This window comes from Ammospiza caudacuta, chromosome 20, assembly GCF_027887145.1.
Source record: "Ammospiza caudacuta isolate bAmmCau1 chromosome 20, bAmmCau1.pri, whole genome shotgun sequence".
NCBI classification, from domain to species: domain Eukaryota; kingdom Metazoa; phylum Chordata; class Aves; order Passeriformes; family Passerellidae; genus Ammospiza; species Ammospiza caudacuta.
The window spans coordinates 8,624,585-8,646,100 of NC_080612.1; the positions used below are offsets into that span (position 1 = coordinate 8,624,585).

General features: G+C 47.6%; 1 protein-coding gene across 2 annotated transcripts; it reads right to left on the reverse strand.

Annotated features, from left to right (window-relative positions):
• Nucleotides 1–1,656: 1,656 nt before the first annotated feature.
• NUFIP2 (nuclear FMR1 interacting protein 2) lies at nt 1,657–21,236 on the reverse strand. Of its 2 annotated transcripts, XM_058817844.1 has the most exons (5): nt 21,049–21,236; nt 16,490–18,208; nt 8,890–8,922; nt 8,263–8,317; nt 1,657–7,648 (listed from the first exon to the last, which is right to left on the reverse strand). In XM_058817844.1, the coding sequence occupies exons 1-4, from the start codon at nt 21,233–21,235 to the stop codon at nt 8,265–8,267; spliced, it is 1,992 nt and encodes a 663-aa protein (XP_058673827.1). In that variant the 5' UTR covers nt 21,236; the 3' UTR covers nt 1,657–7,648; nt 8,263–8,264. The 2 variants fall into 2 exon arrangements, with proteins under 2 accessions (XP_058673827.1, XP_058673828.1); XM_058817845.1 differs by having other exon boundaries at nt 1,657–8,317.
• Nucleotides 21,237–21,516: the final 280 nt, after the last annotated feature.

A 21,516-nucleotide genomic window follows, 5' to 3' on the forward strand; every position in this document is an offset into this window, starting at 1 on the left:
ATCTGCTTCAAACTAACCTTTTCATGGAGCTTCAGCGAAACCCGAGTGTGCAAAATGCATTTCTAAAAAATAATGCAAGCAAGCTTTCACATTTACTGTGGCAGAAGTACAGAGAGACTCGGACAGAATCATCACACGCTGGGGCGGGAGATGGAGAACCCAGAATTGCACAGCTTGGAGTTCTGAGTCACTGACTGCAAACACAAGCGTTTGGATTTTGTTAACTTCAAGCAAGGCGTGTTGACTTCTCCTTTACAAAAAAATCTTGTAAACCCCACAGAAACAAGAACCACAACCTGGCAGGGAATAAATCCCCTGGATAATGGGATCATGGTGCCACAGAGAGCCTGAACTCCAGCAAAGCCGGTTCCAGACCTCGGCTTGTTTTGGCTCTGCAGGTGAACCGTGGCAATGCTGATTTTTTATCCACAGAAGAGTGAAGCAGCTTTTCCTTCTCTCCCTCCTACTCCCCTCTGAAGTCACAGGCGCCACTGCACAGGACATCATCCCCAAACTAAGACAGCCACTACACAGGCTGGAGGCCAGCTCTCACTTTGATCCCAGGGGTCACGGGGACACTAAGGAACCCTGTGGATGGGGAGTGGCCCTCGTGGCCACATCCCCAGCTCACACCCCACCACCTCTCTCCAGAAAGACTAAGCACACATGCAAGGCACATTGAGTCAGATGTACACACACACCTCGGTGTGCAAAAGAGCAAACGCTGTCTGAAAAAGAAAATACTAACTAAACAGGCAGAAAGCTCTGGCCTATGTATTTGTAGACTATTTTCCAGGCAGTTGTAATCCCCAAGTGTTTTTCCTACACGACTTTAGACCTTCCTTACTCTTACCCCACTTTGCAGAGAGGTACTTTATATTCCTAAAGGATCTTCTATAAATAGTCAAGTAAAATCCCTTTTTCCCCTCCAGTAAACTCCTCCTCCAGGGTACACATCCCCCACCACGGCCCAGGTGTGACCCACAAAGAGAAGAGGTTCTGGACCTGCCTGTGCCTCACCACAGAGCCTTGATGCAGTGAGACCTCCCTCCAGTGCTCCCTAAGCCTTTCACTGGCAGGTTTGGGCTGGGTGGAGGGCTTCACCTCACTTTTTTCTTGGAAAACATCCAAGCCCAGGCACCAAGTGCTCTCCAGGTGGAGAAGGAGCTGGTGGGTCCCCAGCACTGGGATAAGGGCAGGACGGAGGCCACGCAATCCTTAATACTGCTGGTTAACTTCACATTGAGACAAAGCACTCAAAAGAGCTTTTTTAGAGATGAGCAATTTCCTTCTATAGATAAATTCAAATAGAAAACAAATATACTAAAACCAGAGACGAGACAAGAGCTGACTGAGGTTTTTTCTACCTTACAAGTTACTCAGGCACCTTTCCTGCACCACCAGCCACGGAGGAAGGAGAAGTTGAAAACCTCAGGGATTTGCACTACCCTTCCAATAGCAGCTTGAGAAAAGGAAGGAGAGGAAAAGAAAAAGAAATAATAAAAAATAAAAAAGCACAGTGTTCTCTCAAGTTAAAAGAGTTCTCCTTTGCTTGCGTTTGCATAGAAATTCCCATAGGTCAGCACCAAAATCAGGTCCACCCCTGTCCCACACCCCAGCTCCCCCAGTTCCTACACTCCCCCAGTTAGTGGCTGTGTCACAGGAGGGTTCAGCTATCTGCAGAGGAACTACATGGTCATGTTAAAAAAAAAAACAAAACAAAACAACAAAAACGAAAAAGTGCATCACACATTCTTGATTTTTGATTTTCAGGGTTACTTATAGCAGCAGCATTAATCCAAGACAATGAACAGTTGTAGATTGGTTCTTAAATGCAGCAACACTTAATGAAATGTCTTCAGGGAAGGGCATAAGAGGGTCCTTCTCAAAAATGAAAATTAGACTATTCAATATGGACAAAAAGGAGAAAAAACAAAATTAAAGACACAATCTTATTTACATTAAAAAACAACATTCTTGTTAAAATATCTTTACAACACCTAAGCAAAAAAATATGTATTTTAAGAATAAAGCAGGAACTCCTAAAGCAGTATCCATTTTTGGAACCCTTATTTAGCACCTGAGGAAAGACTGTATGGAAAGCAGACAGGCTGGGGATTTTTTGTGGTTTTTTTTTTTTTTTTTTTAGAAAACTGTAAGTTGTATTTTTGCTAAATGTTCAGAAGTAAGTTCGCAGTACACAAGTTTCATACCACAGAAAGAAATGAGCAATTCTTTTTTTGTTTGTTTGTTTGTTTGTTTTCTTCTTTTTAAAGATCTTCTACTCATTAATAAGGCTGTAGAAAAGGGACACCGCTATCTTACAAAATGGCTTTAGAGCTCTGGACATGTTATATGAAGCTTTCTGATTAACAGTCAAGATAAATCCAGCTCAGCATCCCCTGGTGAGGGCACAGGCAGGACTCCTGCTCCAGTCCAGCACAGGGAATGGGTCTTGCCCAGGACATGAGGCCACCACAGGGCTCTTTCACCTCCCCAGACATCCACAGCTGCACTCTCCTGTTGCTTTAGAGGATCTTGGGCAGGGCAGAGGAGCCAGCCTGACCCTGGGGTGTAACATGTACTGGGCAAACCTCTAAAGCTCTGTAATCCCTGGAAGGCAGCACATGGAGATCTCCTTCCACCAGCCCTGGCTCCTGCTGGGTGCACTAGGGTTTTCCCACAAGGAAAAACACTCTGGTGGTGGCCAAAGCCAAAATTACTCTGGCTTTCTTGCCTACCCCACCACACCAGCCCTTCTCCTGCCTTACACACCAGTGTGAAAACGTGCAGCAGCTTTGAAGTGGGTGAATCCTTGTTCTCTCCCCTCCCAACCTCACCAGCTCCCTTGTAAACAGCCTCTCTGAGAAAAATCACAACTGATGGACGGACAGAAAAGCCTTCTAGGGATGAGAGAGAGAAACACTCTGAAAGCTTGGGACACCACAGCAATTTACTGAATAAAGATCAAAACCTGGACACAGGGAAACTACCGGCAGTTCTGGCTGTGAACGCCATCACTCCCAGATGTCCCTGAGGTCACCCACTGGCCACTTGGGAAAGCACACCATGGTGTTATTGTCACACTGCCTTGAAGGTGAAAGCACTAATTACACACACAACTGGGAGCACATCTTCCAGCTCTTTTTTTCCCTATTTTTTTCCCAGCAGGAAGGAATTTTCCTTTCCATTTAGCTAGCTGGCTCACCCATCACCCATTCCCAGGCGCTGGACTCACAACCTAGTGAGAATTGGGTTTCCTTCCACATTTCAAAGAAGACCACAGCAGCTATGAAAGGCAAAAAAAGTGGGATTTACTAGCTCAGAAAGGTTTGAAGTGGGTTAGTGACAGAATCCACGCCCTGGAGGTATCCACTGGTCAAAGAGACAGGAGATTTCTACCAGGTTTCACAGAGGATCGAGGTGGGTTTAACTTAACTAAACTAAAACCAAACTCCAAGCAAAGCTTGAAAGCCATTGCTTTGCCAATCCACCAAATGAGTGGAGTGGGAGAGGGCACTGAAGGCCCCAAACCACTGTCATGGAGCAGTTGTTAAAGCACCTCTTGGAGCACATGAACACTCCACGATGCACCAAAAGCACGCAGATCCCAAGCTGGATCTGGGTGGCATTACACACTCCAGTCTCTATTACACAAGACCCTGTACAAGACACACCCAAAGGAATCTGCTGGCAGAGGAGGAGAGGTGGGGAATGACCAGAGGAAAAAGGAGACAGCCCCTGCCTGTGCAGGAATCCTCACTCCAACAAACAGCCTGAAAAGGGAACCAGAGGAAAGGGAATCACAACGGGAAGAGAAACAAGAGAGAAGCCTTAACCTGAATTAGTATCCTCATAGCTAATAAAAAAATAGGTCATGATCTCACCCTTAGTGCTGCTTTCCAATACTAGACATACTGGAGGGGTTTTGATTTAAAACTTTCTTTACTCAGTGTAATGCAAACAATGGCACAAATAAATACACGCTCACTCTCCTCACAGGTCAGATGCTCGCCCCCACAGACACCCTCGGGTGCACACCCAGGACAGGAGGCTGCTGCTCCCCTTCCCAGGCTGTATTTGGTTTATGCTACAGTACTAATACTCTGAGTCAAACAAAAACAAAACAAAACATGAGACTTATAGCAGTAACACCTTATCGTTATTTCAATGTGCTAAATTAGTCACAGCTCAATTTCAGTTTGTTTTTTTTTCTTTTTTGTTTTTTTTTATAAGCTTACACAAAAATAATCAGAAAACAGATTAAATCTTAAGATATTTTTAATAAGTGCTCAGTTAAGAATTGTGTGAGGACTTGGGGAGGACTGCAGACAGCGACAGGGTGAGTTACACGACAGCACGAGGAAGTTCCTTCCATGGTCCTGCCTGGCTCTAGGCAATTGTCTATCCCAGAAACACCAGGGAGCCGCAGCTACAGGAGCTCAGAGAGGAATTCCTAACTGCTTAGAGCTGAGCACACGCCGTGGAGATCACGGAGACAGACAGACAGACAGACATGTGAACAGAGGATGGGCAGAAATACAGCAGAGAAGGCGCTGCCGAGGGTGTTTCTGGATGGGTCCTGCTGGCGAGGCAAAGCCACAGAGATGAGCATCAGGGGGAATCCAGCCCAACCCATCGCTGAACCGAGCTCCTCTCAGCATTTCTTTCACTATTCAGGTGACAGACTGGACTAGGCCAACATGAGAGTCCTCAAATATTCAGCAAGACTCAGACCTTTCTAGAGGCGCAGGGTCAGTGCTGCTCAACTCCTGCACTGCCCCAAGCACAGACCTGGGGCAGGGGTACAGGACAGCACAGACCCCAGGGAAGCAAAACAAGGTGGTTTTATATTTTTTTCTTTTTTTTTTTTTCTTTTTTTGTTAATGGAACCCAGCCCTTAAGGCGACAAGTGACTACACAAGGCAAATAAATACACAGCAGAGCCTTAAAGCCAGTAAAACAAACTGGAAACTTTGCTATTAGCCTTCAACTTTTTGAAAATAATAATAATAATTTAAAAAAATGGAAAAAGAACATTTCTTCCACCTTCATTTTCCCAGCCCCACTATCCAGTTTGTTAAACACTTTAAAGCTCAGGAACGCCCCAGCTCTTCAGCAGGGGAGCTGGAGGCAATTCCAACTTTTGGCAAGCAGTTGGGAGACTCAACAGAATTAAAAATAGGAACGTTGGAGGACTAGATGTTGGGCACATCTGTAAACATGTTATGCATCTCAAAGTTACACACACCTGCAGAGGTGGTACAAGTTTATAGGTGAAACAGAAATATTTGTGACTGGCCAACCACACATTTCTGAACCTGGACTGATACAATACATGATGACTATATAGTATCACACTCAGGATTATACTATATAGCTCTGGATACATCAAACGGAGTAGGCAATCCATAGTCAAATGTTTAAGCGTGGCAGAAAGCAAGCGTCTTACACAAGGTACAGAATTCAGGTTTCATTGTCCCACCGTGAACTCAAGTGTCTCATTCAGGAACAATCTTATTAAAAGTATAAAAACAATTTAAAAAAACACATGCTACATACTCCTACTAAAAAAAAAAAAAAAAGGAAAAAAAAAAAGGAAAAAGAAAAAAAGAAAGCAATAGAATCATAGAATATTCTGAGTTGGAAGAGACCCATCAGGATTGAGTCCAACTGCTGGCCCTGTGCAGGACACCCCAAGAATCCCACCCTGTGCCTGAAAGCACTGTCCAAACTCTTCTTGCACTCAGACAAGTTTGGTGCTGTGACCACTTCCTTGGGGAGCCTGTTCCAGTGCTCAACCACCCTCTGGGTGAAGAACCTCCTCCTGCTATCCAACCTAACCCTCTCCTGACTCAGCTTCAGGCTACTCCCTCTCACTGGTCATGAATGAAGAGATTGGTACCTGCCTCCCTGCTGCCCCTTGGGAGGATGTTTTCCCCTCAGTCTCCTCTTCTCCAGCTGAATAAACCAAGTGATCTCATGAGGTTTCCCCTCCAGACCCTTCCCCATCCCCATGGCCTCCTTGGGATGCTCTCTAATCGGGGTCTTTTTTATGTTGTGGTGCTCAGAACTGCCCAAGAACTCGAGGTGAGGCTGCACCAGTGCAGAGCAGAGCAGGCCAGGTCCTGCTGGGCCTGGTGCCCCCCAGGGCATTGCTGAGCCCCCTGGCTACCAGGGCACTGCTGACTCAGATCCAATGGGCCATGGACCAGGAGCCCCAGCTCCCTTTCCACGGTGCTGCTCTCCAGCCTCCCAGTCCATCCAGGGCTGCCATCCCAGGTGCAGCATCTGACACTCACCCTTGTTAAACTTCAGACAGTTGGTGATTGCCCAGCTCTAATTTGTTGTGGGCTCTCTGCCCTAGAGGGTGTCAACAGTTCCTCACAGTTTAGTGTGTCAGCAAAATCAGTATCTCTTTGAGTCCTGAACCCAGGCTGTAATGAGATGTTGGGCTGAGGATGGAGCCCTGTGGGACCTTCTGGTGACTGGACAGCAGCCCCATGTCTTGATGGCAGATCTAAGCACAAAGGATATTCCAAAATTTTGCGTTTATCTATTCCTCCTAATGCCCCAGAGGGTCCAGTCTCATTTATAGGAGACACCAACTGCTGCTGATTTGGAGAGCCAGCATTAGGCCACCAACACCCACGACGAGCACTGGGTACATGGGGAGCTGGGGCTGGCCAACAAACCCATTTCTGCTTTATTCATTACTCACTCTTGCACTGGACCCTGTGAACTTTCCACCTTTTAAAAAAACCCAGAAAAACTACCCGACCCCCAGATGATTGGGACACATTACACAAGCTGCAATGGGACAGAGGGGTTACACAGCTGGAGCCTGCGCTCTGCTCAGCCTTCCCTACCACTGCTAGGAAGCTTTCCTTTCCCTGGGATTATTTTTTTTTTATTTTTTAAAATTATTATTTTCATTCCTAAGTCCTCCATTTTTTTTTTGTAATAAAATATATTTTTATTAAGAGATAATTAGAAGCAGAGCCCGGAAATACACAGACTGCATTAAAATATAAAAGAGCATTTCCAAGGGGCAGGAAGCCCAGCCACTGGCGTTCTATGGACAAATTGAAAAGGATTCAAATTCCCATTTTTTTCTTTTTTTTAAACTTTTTTCATTTTTTTGTTATTTTGAAATTTTTTTAAGAGAAAAAATAATTCAAGAAGGGTGAAAGTTAGCAGAACTCAATTCCTCTTCAGTTTTCCAATGAAAATGGGAAAAAAATCCAGCACATTTAGTGTTAGGAGACAGACAGAGCAAATATGAAGCACCTACAGTTGAAAGCAGAAGATAGTTTTTTTTGTCTTTTTTTTTTTTTTTCTTGCTCCCAGTAATACAATGGCATTAAACTGTGGGAACAGTGGGGGGTTTTTTTGTTGTTTTTTTTTTCTCCATATTAAATGCCTAAACAGATTGCTTATTTTTCCATGTTGTCTTTTAAAATGAAATAACTCTTCAGTTGCAATAGTCCAACGTGTAACAGGAGCCAGGTCAACTGTGTGACTTCACCATGCATCCTAGAACTGCAGTATTACCATCTTTCCCTCAGCAGAATGATCCTTTTAAGACAATATCACCAGCATAGGATTGCTGCTTTACTCCTGGCAAAACATGCGGATTTATAATTCTCTGGAAAAAAAAAAAAGAAACTCTGCAAACTTCAAGGCGTTTCTCCAGCATTCAATGGAAAACAAATCAGAAAAAAAAAAATAAAAAAGAAACCAAACAGGGGAGGTGGAAGGGAAAGAGGAGATGAAGGATGGTGATTCATCCTGATTTCCCTGTGATTAGTGTCACTACAGTCACAGAACAAGAAACAGAAACCTTGTCAAGTGGAAATGCCTCTCCAGTGGGTTGCTGTTGCCCATGCAGACGACAGCAGGAACTTTGAAACCGGGTTTGTAATTGAGTCTGTGTTCCTTAATCACTTGCATTCATTCTTTAAACAAAAACAAAACAAAACAAAAATGGAAAAAAAAAAAAAAAATCTATTCAGTACCGGAGATTAAATAATCACGTGTGTAGTCTCGTTGAAATAAATTTTCAGATTCCTTAAGAAGTCTAATTACTTTCAGTTGCCATTTTTAAATAACTATATATATATTTGTATATATTATCCTGTGATTCTAGTTATGGTTCCTCTGCTGCACTGAAGATTTAGAAGGAGCATAAAAGCCTTTTTGTCCCCCACGAACAGCACAAATGCTGCAGAAAGGTTAGAACAGGCAGTCTTGTCTTGCTACCTTCATTGATCCGGGCGATCCATGGCTTCATCATAAGTGATTATCCTTTTGGGATCTGGAAAGAAAGCAGAATTCTAAGTTTTGGACAAGCTACTTTCAGGGCCTGTAGCTGAAAATAAACACAAATACTTGGCTGTTAAGAGACTTTTCCTTTGGATGGCCCCCTCCTGCCAAGCCACCCCAAGGCCAGGCTGGCTCCCCCAGAGCAGAGCTGCTCCCCACAGCAGCACACAGGTCTCCACATACAGATCTTTTCACAAAAAATCTCCTCTCAGGTGACTTGTGGGGATACACCAGAATGTAAAACTTATTATTGGATGTGACATCCAACACCAGAAATAGAAAGCAATTTTGTATACACATAAGGAAGAGTCATTAAATCTAATTTGACACTGGGTTTATTGCTCTTCTAGAGACTCTGCTTCTCTCCAAGCAGCTCACCATTATAGCAAAGCTTTTTGTCCTGACTTTCAGCGATCTGAAACAGAGATAAATCCAGACTACAAACCACAGGAGCTGAAGAACTGAATCCAGGCATCTCCAGACATAGAGATAATCCACTCTCATTCATCCCCCCTCCCAACAGACAGAGCAATTGGGTTCATTTAGCCCTTCCAACATCCTTACCTTGCTTCTGCAAATTCCAAACCGCTTCCATTTCTGTGGAGGCAAAAGGAGACCACTGTTATTATGCAGATTGATGCTGCCATTAGAGACCACTCCAAACACACTTTAATTTTCCAACTGTGGCAGTTGTGCTGGGGCTTTCAAATAGAGCCAACCCCTTCCCACCCAGCAGCACAGTCCCAGCCCACAGGACAACACAAATTTGACATGAATAATCCAGCAATAAAAGGCAAAGGCATAGCTGTAACATGGTCTTAAGGGTCAGAGAGCCAAGCTGAGCATCAGAAATGTCATCACCATTCACCAGTCCTACATATCACAATTTAACTTCAGGCTTTACTACTCTGACCCCAACGCTGCTTTGCACATTACAGCCTCAACAAGGAGCCTGAAGAGATGATTTTTCCAAGTTGATGCTTAGTGAGTGTGAAATGAGAAGTGCTGGACACAGTGAGCTGCACATGGTTCACAGCATGTATGTGCTGAGGCACCAGGCAAGGGCTGCAGCTGTGAGAACATCTCTGAGAGCTGCTGCCAACACTGTCCAGGAGCAAGGTGTGATGCTCCACACACCTGCCTTGCAGGTCTTCCCACACTTTACCTCTACAACACGTTTGCAGGCTAAAGAGAAACCCTTCCCAGTTCTCCCTGGACACACACATGCTTTTGTTTACCTGAGAAATAACAGCAAAGTTAAATGCTCTTTTCATTAACGCTGAGAAACAGAAGGCTCTTCCCTTTAAAACATCCCCCAAACAAAGATGCATCTTTAGAGAACCATTCAAAATAACTACTTTGAGCTGCTATCACGTTGAAATTTCATGAGCTAGAATATTTTTGAAGATGCTGACTGTACCCTGTGCCCAAGCTCAATAGACAAAATTATAGAAAATGGGTATTAGTTGGAACACAATTTTCCAAGAACCACTTTTCAGTCTCTTTTCTGCCAGAAAGGGTGACAAGACCTTGGTAGAGGCTAGGAAAAGGGAATGGTAAGAGATTATCAGGCCACATGGGATGTGCAGTAAAGCACAAAACAAGGCAGTGAGTAAACCAGCACAGGAAAGGAAGAAAAAGCCCTACAAAACCCACGATGTGTGCCAAGTGTCACCTCCATCAATTGCCTCCCTTCTCCAACCCTTCATCTGTCCTTTGTCCCCTACAATCTCCAGCTCCCTGGGGCAGGAAATTGCATGCAAATAAATATTGCCAGCCCTCCTTGCACAATTAAGCCTTTTGTAAGGAAGGCCCTGACAAAATTTTACGAGGTCTGTTATTTTTGTGTCAGGATAGTAACAGCAACACTTTGCACTTCTATAGGGGAGCCCTAAGTGCTGTGGGAATAGTAGCCAGCCTCTAACACCCCAGGGACAGGAGCAGGCTGGCGAGGGACTGCCTCCCTCATCTGCCAGATGCAGATTCCCCTGAAGTAAAATGAACCAGCTACTAAAATTACCTCCTGTGGAGTGAGTTTTCCATTCAGCGCAGTTTGATGCATCATTTCCTAACAGCTAAAGAACATCTCCCATTTTAACAGCTTTCCCCAAAGGCACAGGACAGAAAACTACTCTCCAGTTGTTGCCTCCTGCACATTAGAGCAATGCCTGAGCATGAAATACAAGGCAGAGCTGAAGCACCACCCACAGCCACATCCCCATGCACAGACCATTGTCTTGTGCACCTCGTTTGGTTTTAACTGCTCTGGACACAACAAGAATGTGAACTCCATGTATTAAAGAGTATCTGACAATAGGACAGATATACAGACATACAAACAGACATATTGTTAAGAACACACCAAAAAATTACCAAGTTGACAAAACTCTGTTTAAAAAAAAAAAAAACAAACCCAAATCTAAGCCATTTCAGACTTCAATTTCCCTTCTCCTCCTTCAGAAAGGGAGGGTGGTGTAAAGTGTCCTGGACATCCCAGACACCTGGACACACTGGCTGGCAGATGCTCAGCAGGACCAAGCTACAAAACAAAGACCATCAGCAAACAATGCAATAACAGCTCTTACTAAATATCACCTGCCACCAGCAGAGCAAGGTCCTCCCCTCCGCCTGGCAGCACAGGGGACAGGTTAAAGCACACTGACCAAGTGACACAACTTCACAAGGGAAAAGAAAGTAAGTTCCAGGCTAACTGCAACACAAAATTAGGGGGGAAAATGATTTTTTTCCATCTTAAAATTGAACTGTATGATTTATCCTGCTTTACTTGGTAATACAGGTAAGATTTCCTGCCAGCTCGAGGCTGTGATCACCTGTGAGTGACAAAAGGCACCGTGACAAATGCACGGCCACTGTCACAGGGTGACCAGGCAGCTCAGCAGAGCCACTGCTGCCCAATGCCTGGCTCCAGCCAAGCAGAAAGAAAGACAGCCCTCAAGAACTAGGCATGCAAGAGGCCCCAAGCCTGCTTTCAGCCCTCCTTCTTTGAGCTCAGAGCTCTTTTCTTGAGCCTCTTTTCCCTGGATAAAGCTCCCAGAGTGAGTTTAAGCAAAGGACTCCTACAGCTGCTCACCCTGCATGAGAACAGGGGCATCCTCACCACCAGCCCCTGTCCAGTCTCTCAGATACTGCCCCAGAACTGCTGCTTTCCTGCCCAACAGGAGCCACCACTCCCAAAACCAGACAGGGGGCTGGGGAAACACCAAACTTTCTTCTCCAGTGGACTCCAACCCAGCTGGAGAAAATGCCACCAACAAACCCTTGCACAACCCAGCATCAAAGCCAGCCCTACTCCTGGGGCAGAACGAGGTCACCTCCTGTGCCCCTTCCAACCTCTCCTTTTTCCAGGATATTTCTTTACAATTAGCTGGCTTCTCCACAGCCCTCAGGCTGGTGGTTTGCTGAGGAAGTGCCTGGGGCAGACAATCCCAGCCACATCCACCTAAACCACTTTTTTCTGGAGACTATCACTGAAACAAAAGGGCGCTGGAGGAAAGCTTTGATGTCAGGAAAGGACTAAGGCACACTCTGGTGAATTGTGCTGGGATTCCTCATAGGTCAATAAACTTTACAGCAGGACAGGTATGTAACCTTGGAGGGGAAAAAAGTGTTTCTGAAATAACCTGCTAAGGCAGGCATTTTTACACAAATTTTCCTTGCTAGAAAGGCAGCCCCTGCAAACAGAAGTGTCTGCACAATGCCATGCTACTACTTCACTGTCCTTATAAATTCCAAAATTGTCCCTAAAATACAACAGTAAAGAAATAACAAGAAGGGACCATTTTTGTCTGATGTTTGCACCTGCAGGACAATGATTAAGTACAGGGATTTCCTTGGAAACAAAGGAAAGAATAAGTACTCCATGCTGTGGAGACTCATGGCTGTACAGCATACACTGTACTCATCCTGACAACTGGAAAGAGCAGGGACTGGAAGGAGAATTAAATCAGCTTTTGCCCCACAGCTCAAGCCCCACAAGGCCATAACCAACAGAGCGAGCTCAAACCCCTTCCCACCTTGGGGGGATGGGAAACCAAGGCTTTTTCCCCCCGCCCCTCCTGATGTAAAGGATGAAAATTGCTGAATTCACAGCTCTGCTATTTCTTCTGACCCAGTTCACCATTCCAGCGAACACCACTCCTGGCTGGCCCACGCTGCCTTGCTCTATTTTCCATGCTGCTCTCCTGCTTCTTCATGCAAGCAGAGATGCTGCTGCTGCAACCGAGGTGCTCAGAAGGAACAAAGCAGCAGCACAGGCAGAAATTCAGGGGCAAGAACAAGGGAAACCCTGCAGTTCCCTCTCCTCCACCCATGTGGTCTCTGCTGCTGTGCAGCTGAGCTGGAGGCCTTAATTATTTGCTTTTTAGCTCAGGACAAGCAAATTATTGAGCTTCCCACCACAAAGCTTGCCATCTAGAGCTCAGTGTTAGTGACAGCCTGGCCTGGAAGACTGCAATTGCCTGAAAATGACAAAATTCTCCAAAGTGTTGACAACTATTCTGATATGAAGTGCTTCATCCAGCTGTCTTTAAAAGAAGGACTAAAGCAGTAAAAGAAGATGCTAGTTTCAATGCAAGCAAAGCTGACATACACTCAAGCCTCCTTATCTGAAGCACCAAAATATCTGCAAGAATCAGTTTTACCTCAAAAAGATAAGGATTTTGGCAATGCCACACCAAGGCAGAAGTTCAACTTCTAACCTTGACAGGGGACAATGACTTGAAATGAGAGCACCACTCCTTCCTGGGCCTTCCAGTCTCCATGTGAAGCCCATCCCTGTCTCCAAGCACATCCAGAGCAAGCCCACCAGTGCTGAGCTACATGAGATCTCCCTTGGTAAATCAGATCTGTCACTTGTGAGCGTTTCAAGGCACCACCACAAACTGCAGGCAGCACGGGCTGTCAGTGAAGGCAGCCACACTGAAGGATTGTGTTTTACACTCAGGCACATCAGATGATCAAGGGAGTCTTTCTGCCCTTTAAAGAGAGAGGGGGGAAAAAAGAAAAGAAGCAAGGCATGGAGTACAATGAAACCATCAGGAAAAGTCTCCCGCAAGAACAAGAGAGTGCATCATCATCCTTGCCTGAATGTTCCCAGTGCTCTGGAGAAAAAGCAGTCAGGGTACAGGCTAGGGAACACAGGAATCCTGCAGCAGGACCTCGCTGTGCTCTGCAGCCACCCAGCCCTGGCAGCACTCAGGGACACTGTGCTGAGGTACAGGAGCACTGTACCACAGCCAGCTCTCTCTGGGTGCCACCTCCTCCATCCATCTTTTCACAGGGAAGCCGTGAAGCAATTACAGTTTATAATGTCCTGTGCAGTTGCTGGGCAAACCACGCACAGGAAAGCCTGGTTTGCTGGAACAAAGCTACTGAGTAAGTTGGAGGCTTTCCCAGAGAAATTTACAGTCCAGGATGAGGATCCACACAACCTGGTCACACCTGCAGGCACAAACAGTGCAAGAAAGAGTGTGCACATTTGTGACATTCAAAGCACTGCAACCACTCACACTCATTCTTCTCTGCAACCCCCAGAGCTTCATCCTTGCACTAAAACATGGAGCTCAGGGTAGAGAACACCAGGACTCCACACTCACCCCTGTCCTTGTCCTGTGATCGCTTCCCTTTGTGTTCATAACCCCAAGGGCAGGGCAGATGCAAAGATCAAACTACCCAGACTTTGCTCAACAGCAAACAGATCAATCTGAGAGGGAGAAGTTCACGAGATTCTCAAAATCAAAACCAAACAGTCTGAGGGCCCGGAATGCCCTAACACCGACCCAGGCAAAGCCACAGGCTCTCCCCAGCAAGGAGGAAAAGGCAAATCGTGAAAAGGAACCGAGTGAAATCTCTCCTTTCCTACTGCAGAGGAACTGGCTGGCTTGGAGCTGGACCTCAGGAAAAGAGCCCAAGATAAACGGAGAGCACAGTGTGGGAATTAACCCCCGCATTGCTGTCCTGCAATCACACTCACAATTCTGTTTTTCAGGCATTTCACAGCACACGGTGGGCTCTGCTGCAGGGCCACGGCCATGAAGAGAGGACAGGAGGCACCATTCCTCCAAATATCCCTTAACCCCTCTCACCCCAAGGATGAAATGCAACACCCACCATCATTACAAAAGTACTAAGACTTGGCCTGATCTCTTTTTTTGGAAAGCTTTTGACCACTAAATAGGAGAAAGATAAGCCCAAGGTGTTTGGAGCACCCCGTCAGTGCATTAATGACAATGCTGATTAGCAACAGCCATCATCGTTTACCCCTAAGTAACACCCTGAAGATGGCACATACATAACGTGAAAAAGAAATCAGCAGAGATGAGTGCTGGGGCAGGATCGGGTATCCCCAGGCCATCATGAGGATGTTTGCTCTGGATGCTCAAAGCAAGACCATTCACATGCAGAAGAAGAGCAGAGAACAGTATTTTAACGGGTGCTTTAAGCGGCCATTCTTGCCAACAAATGTAATTAACTCCTGTGTTTAGAAGAGCTCCACGCAGCCAGGCTTTGAAGTTAACACCTCCTTGAGAGGACATGGGATGGGAGTGTTCTTTATTTTCCTGTTGTTCCTATTGTTTCACTGAGGTCTGCCTTTCACAGCAAGTGAGAATGGGAGAGCTGATGAGCCTTGCTGGCAGCACAATTGCTGCTCCACAAGTTCAGGCTGACAACAGAGAGACAAACAGAAGTCTAGGGAATATTTTCAAAATTAAGAAAAAGATCACTGAGGATTTTCTTCCATGTTATGCTTTCTGATGGGAGAATGGGATTTAAACTGCAAGCAGACACAAAAAAACGAGACTAGAAAGCCTGCTTTAATGCTGGAATAAACTGAGTAGAAAGGAGAGGACCCAGATAAAATCAATTGATGAACACTGTTCTCAAGAATACTAGAGCTTGAAATGTTAACATCTTGAAAGGGAGATGACCTGGAAAAAATATTTGGAGTTATTATTTTTAAATGACTGGGCTTGTTACTGTTACAGGAAGGCACTCGAGTTTATGCCATACAGACTTTGTGAAGTGGTAATTCATGAACTTTGCAGAGGGTGAAAAGAGCAAATCTGCCAAAGCCAAGCAGCCACCCTCTGCAAGGGGAGCAAGACATTATCCCTATATGCATGTGGAACATTAAACAAAAAAAGGCATGATCGCCTTGCTCCCTTCAGGGCAGAGGGGTGCAGGGAGAGGGAAGGGGGTCAGAAAAAGGAACTGCCCCAGTGTTGGTCAAGAGTGAGAAAATAACACTGTGACAAAAGGGAACACCCAACCAGGCTCCTGCTAACACTGAGCCAGCACCAAAAGCCAAACGCTGCCTCAAGTCCTCACACTTCTGGGGTTGAGGCTAAAGCAGAAAGCAAGCCATGCCACAGGCTTCCCTCTCTTCGTTCCCATTTTAAAGTGTCTGTATCGTTTTTGAGTCATTTCAATCTCAAAAAAAAAAAAAAAAAAAAAAAAAAAAACAGGAAAAAAGGGAGCTGGACTACAAAGGACTCCATGAAAGCAATAAAATCATCTGAAAGATGTGGCCTACAAAGACAAGGAGAGAATTCAATCTGCAGCTCACAGAGGAGCTGATAAGAGAAGATTGGTCTTGCTGCTGCCATAATACTCAGGGGCAGGGAAAAAGTGTGTGTGGGGCACACTTAAAAAAAATAAATCACACCTACAGTCGTAGGAATAATTTCTTCTTCCTTCAAAGCCATGATTTCATGGTCTGATCTGCCCAGGGGAGAAGCTGCAACACTTTGGTGGCAGAGGTGTGAGTACAGACTAAGAAGCCTTCACAGCGACAGAATAGCACCTGGTGCAGCTGGAACAGAGCAGCTGAAACCACACATTTAACTCCTTCCAATGCTGGGTGGCTCACGAGGACCTGCTAAGTATCATCTCTCTCAACATCACTCATGCTTGTCCGCGGGAACAGGGAAACAAATACCTCTTAACATTAATTAAACAACCCTTTGAGTAACTTCCCCAGACCGTTATTGCCGTGAGAGGATATGCAAGCAAAGAAAAGGGTCATTTTTAAAACAATTAGAATTGCTGGAAGGAACATACCATGTTAGAATATTGCACTTCTAAAAATAAAAGAGAATAAAAATAAAAGAAGAGAACGCCCTTAGGCGGCAAGTGAAGCCATTACCTTTAGTGTGATATAGAATAGCAGCCCTCAGGTCAAAAGAACCCCAGCTATCTTTCCTTTCTAGGCCTCTCTGGTACCTCTGTTCTTTGGCGGAGGCTAGCAAATTGTTCGTAGGAGAGGCCAGAGGATTCTCTACTTCATAGTCTTTTGAAAGAAACACTAAAGCACCTTGGCTACCGGTGTCTGCCTTTTGTAGGTCACCTGTGTGATGCGACTCCAAGGCTAAGACACCACCCTCAACAGCAGTCCCAGGCTTAAGAACAGCACTAAGAATTTGAGGGCTAGTCCGTTTATCCAGCTCATAAGCCTTAGGAAACACAGGTTGTTCAGTTCCTGAGGGAATGATTTCAGGACACTGTGAAACCAAAGTGGCAGGATATTCCCCTTGAAATGTCACTTCCATTAACTGATTATCCGCAGATTTCCCCACAACGGTTTCAGGTCCAGCACTGGGCTCGTTTATGAAAGACAAGCCCCACTGATTCTGGAAGATATCCCCCAGGTTCTGCTGATTCGTCTGTGAAGGGAAATCGACTTGTGCTGTCCCCAGGAGCACAGTTTGCATATTTGAAGGGTAGATAAAAAGGCCAGATTTCTTTTGTTCGAGGGCTGTCGAAGTTGTACTCATGTCCTGGGGTACAGACTCAGAGGAGGAGGTCGATGGTACAGTACTAGCAGCAGTGGAGAGCAGTGGCTGGGCCCCTGGGGAATACACACTTCCATCAGTCCCAGCAAGGATTGGCCCGTTGGAGAAGCTGGCAGAAGTGACAGATTTCATAGCAGACATGGGGACTTGGGACAGTCGACTTGATGATGTCTGGGCCTGAGTTTCCCCAGCAGATGATGAAGACGATGAGGATGACGTGGATGGGGTTTGAGCTGCTTTGTTGAGGTTTTCTTTAACTTTACTTGCATAACTAATTTTGGGAACAATTTTAGCACTGCTATTGTCCACTGGAAAAACCGGGGGTGGTTTAAATAAGGTCCATGAGTCCTCTTTAGACGTAGCCGATGATGCGTGCTTCCCTTTGGGCCGGTCATCAAACTTCTTGCTGCTAATCCCAGGTTTGGCATCAGAGTTTTTCCGTGGTACATCCCCGAGCCCAGGCTTCCCCCTGCCTGCTCCACCAGCCCCAGCCTCATATTTCCAAACAGGCTTAGTATTTTCAATTCGGTTCCCCTTTTGTTCACTATAATCAGGCTTGAAACTCTCAAGTTCCTGTTTCAAGGTTGGTGCACTGACCTCCTGCTGCATTATTTTGTCCTGTACTAGATTCAAGTTCTCACAACCCTTGGCACTGTTGCGCCTGCCTTTCCTTTTTTTAGGTGTGGTATATCCACTCTCGGAGCCGCTGCCATCGTTGTCGGCCCCTTTGCCTACGTAGCCATTTGTGATGTAGCTGGAATTGTTGGTCACCACGCCGTTTGGAATAGACACTCCCTCTGGCTTGTCTGAGGACTGGTTCTCTCTGTGTTTGTTTTCGTAGGACTTCTCATTCTTTTTGTCCATGCTATTTTTCTGAATGAAGTTCTTGGTTTTGATTCCAGCTTTCCCCAAAGCACCGGCCTTCACGGTCTGCTTTGGGGGGACATTAGGATCTACGAGCTGCTGGCTGCCATTGGGGACCCTGGATCCTGGGGCGGTGGCTTCATCAGAGCACAGGCCGCCCTTCAGGGACGCTTCTCGCTCTCCTGCGTTACCATTCAGCTCTCCGTAGCCTAGAGGGAAGCCAAAAACAGCAAAAGGCAAGAATTAGAATGTGAAATGTTAGACTTGTCATTGCAGAAAGCTGCAGTCAGCCCCAAACATATCCAGTTTCCTCATGCAGACATTTTTAAAATAGGAAAATATCTAGTCTCTGAGGTAAAGCTGCATAAATTTATTTGCTGGAATGCACAGCAAGAAGGGTTAAAGCAGGAAGGACCAGCCATGACTGCCTCCCGCATAACTGAGTGACACACAGATAACATAACAAAGCAAAAGAAAATACAGATACTATGCCAGGAAAATATACAGTACTGAAGATCACTGGCAAGCTGGAAAGCTATTTCATCAGCTACTATTTCCAGGTCACAGAGAGGAAAAAATTAATTTCCAGAATGCTTCAAGACAGCGGGATCCATTGCCTTTGTGACAAGATCTGTGGAGGTTCAGGATACACACTGTGAACAAGGGACAATTCCTACCATCTCCATCAGCTCCTGGGCCTGCAACACCAGCAGTCCTCCTTCCCACCCTCCTCCCAAATGCCATCTCAGTAAAGGAGTGGGGAAATAAAGCAAAGTATTTCCAAAAGGACACGTGCAAGTCCAGCTGGAAGATGAAGTGAAGAAAATGTGGCCACATCTCAGAGCGTTTCAGGATAGTGACCAGCACCTCCCTACACACGCTCCTGAGCACTGAAAAGGTGAGAGAACTAAGAAATGCATGCCTGCAAGGGCCCTTCTGCTGCCACCAGCAGTGGGTCTCTTCCCCACTGAAAAACTTGTATTTCAGAGTCCCCAGGAGAGCTGGTATGAGCCCGAGACCCAAGAAATAAAGCATTTGCTTGGGGTTTCAACTCATAAAACCATGAGATTGTGCTGTAGACTGAGCTTTACTCTTCCCTTCTGAAGTTTACTCCAGGTCCCATGGTTCTGGGAGTGCAATGGAAGCCTAGGAGAGTCCACACTGAACCACCCCAACTTCCTCTTTTGCTTTTTCCTCTTTAAACACCTCTGGCTAGAGGCCTGCTGCTTTCGAGGACCCTGGCCAAAGCCCCAAGAGAAGCGCTGGAGATGGGGAGAGCACACAGTGCCCTGCTCCACAAACACACTCCAGCTGCACAGGGACCCCTCCTGCACCCGCTGCTCCTCTGACTCACCCGTCCTCCTTCCCCCACAGCCCCCGACCCACCTCAGGCTCCATCTGCAGCCACGGTGGCACCGAGTCAGCCCACAGAGGGAGTCCCTCAACAACTGGAGCGGGCAAAACTCCAGCTTGGAAGAAGAATGTTTTTGTTGTTGCTGATGTTGTTGAAATTAACTGCTGTAACTAAAAAATCATTGTTACCCTCACATCCTGGAGCCTCAGATGTCTGGCAGATGTAACAGCTCAAGTTCTGTGCAAGTCGGGAACACAAGAATCCTTGTAGGAATCTTTACAGAAATTCCACAACTGAGTTTGCCGAGGGGGATCAAAAAGGATTTTACTACATGAAAGTATCTGTAACCACCACAACTTCCACTATAACTTTCAAATAAGTTGTTAAAAAATTTAACCATAAATACTTCACCCCAGAGAGAACTAGAACAGTGGGATCCCTTAAAATGAAGTATTTCAGAATAACCATGAAGAGGAAGCCTTCTCAAGAGCAGTGTTATAGCTGACCTTGTATGACTCAAGACTTCTGACACCACTTGTTAATGAAACAAAACAATAAGAGTGGTCATAAGACCATTGCAGATGAGGAGTGAAAGAATATAATGAAGAACAAAATCCATTTCAGTAAGTCAGTGTGTCAGCAGTTTCTAGTTCCAATTCTCAAGCATTCACAGCTCAGCTGCCTGAGTTTTCTCCAAATCAACATTTGGCACAGCTGGCCTTGGCCTGGACACAGAGGTGCAGCAACCAAAATTTAGGAGAGAGGAAAAAACCCAAGATGGTAAGAACAGGTGAAGAGGATCTGGCAAGCTCACAAACCGTTTCAGATTTGGGAAGGGAGGGGTGCCAGCCTAGGCACATATTAAAACCCTGGGCACGCTGCAAACAGTGAAATGACTTCTCAACTTATTTTTGCTCGGTAACTTATTTTAGCGTGTGCCCGATCAGGTCCCTCCCTGCCTGCCCAAGCTGCACATGGGGCACTGCCGACCCCGCTCCGCTGCTTCCAGGCCCCCTCCCACCTCCCTCCTCGTTATGTAAAAGGAAAATTCATGCGAAGGAAAGAAAAAATAAATGTACGCGGCACTCGGGCCGGCTGGCGGCCACGCACTCGCTGTGACCCCGCAGAAACCCCCCCAGAGGGATTGCTGGAGCCGGGGAGGCCCCCAGGAACGCGGCGGGGGCTCCGGCCCTGCCCGGGATCGGCTCCCCCCGCGCCGCTGACCGGCCACCGCCTCTGCGGCGCTGCCGCCCGGCCAGCGGCGGCTCGGCCCGGCCCGGGGGCCGCAGCCCCGGCCCCGGCGGGGAGGAAGCGGCCGAGCGCCCTGGGCCGGGCCGGGCAGGGCCGCGCCGCCTCCCGCCGCCGCCGGCGGGGCCGGGCCCCTCCGCCTGCTCTGACTCATTGATCCTGGCGCTCATCAATCGCCGGCCGCCCCCCGCGCCCCCCGCGCCCCCGGGGCCCGGCCGGCGGGGGCAGCGCGGCCCGGCCCCACGTGCCGGCGGGCGGCGGTGCCGGCGGGCCCGCGGCTCCCGCAGCCCCAACATGGCGGACAGGAAGCGGCCCCGGCGCGGCGGAGAAGCTTCGAGCCGGGCCGGGGGAGGCGGCGGCGGAGGAGGAGGAGGAGGAGGGAGAGAAGGGGGGGCCCCGCCGCCGCCCCGCGTAGGTCACAGGCCCCGTCCCGCTGCCCGCTCCAACCTGGTCTCCGCTTCGGCGCCTCCGTGTGCTGCGGGCCGCCGTGCTTGTGCTCGTGGCGGAGCGGCGGCTTAGGCTGGGCTCGGCCGTCGGGCGGCGGCAGGTAGGCGCTCTGCGGGTGGTGGTGGTGGTGGTGCCCGTAGTAGTAATAGTGGTGGTGGTGATGGTGGTGGTGGGGCTGCTCCTCCATGGGGGGCGGCTGGCGGGGCCGGGCCGGGCTGGGCGCTCGCTGCTGGGCCGTGCGGCTCCGGCGCGGGGACGCGGCTGGCGCGGGGGAGGCGGCGGACTGGCAGCGCCCGCCCTGCAATCAGCGAGCGGCGCCGCCGCGCCCGCCCCCCGCCCCGCCCCGCCGCACCGCGGCCGGGGGAGTGCCGGCCCGGCCAGCGCGGACCCGCCCGGCCGCCCCCTCCCCGGGCCAGCGGCAGGTGAGGCTGCCGGGGGCGGGCGCGCTTCGCCCCTTCCCCGTGCTAG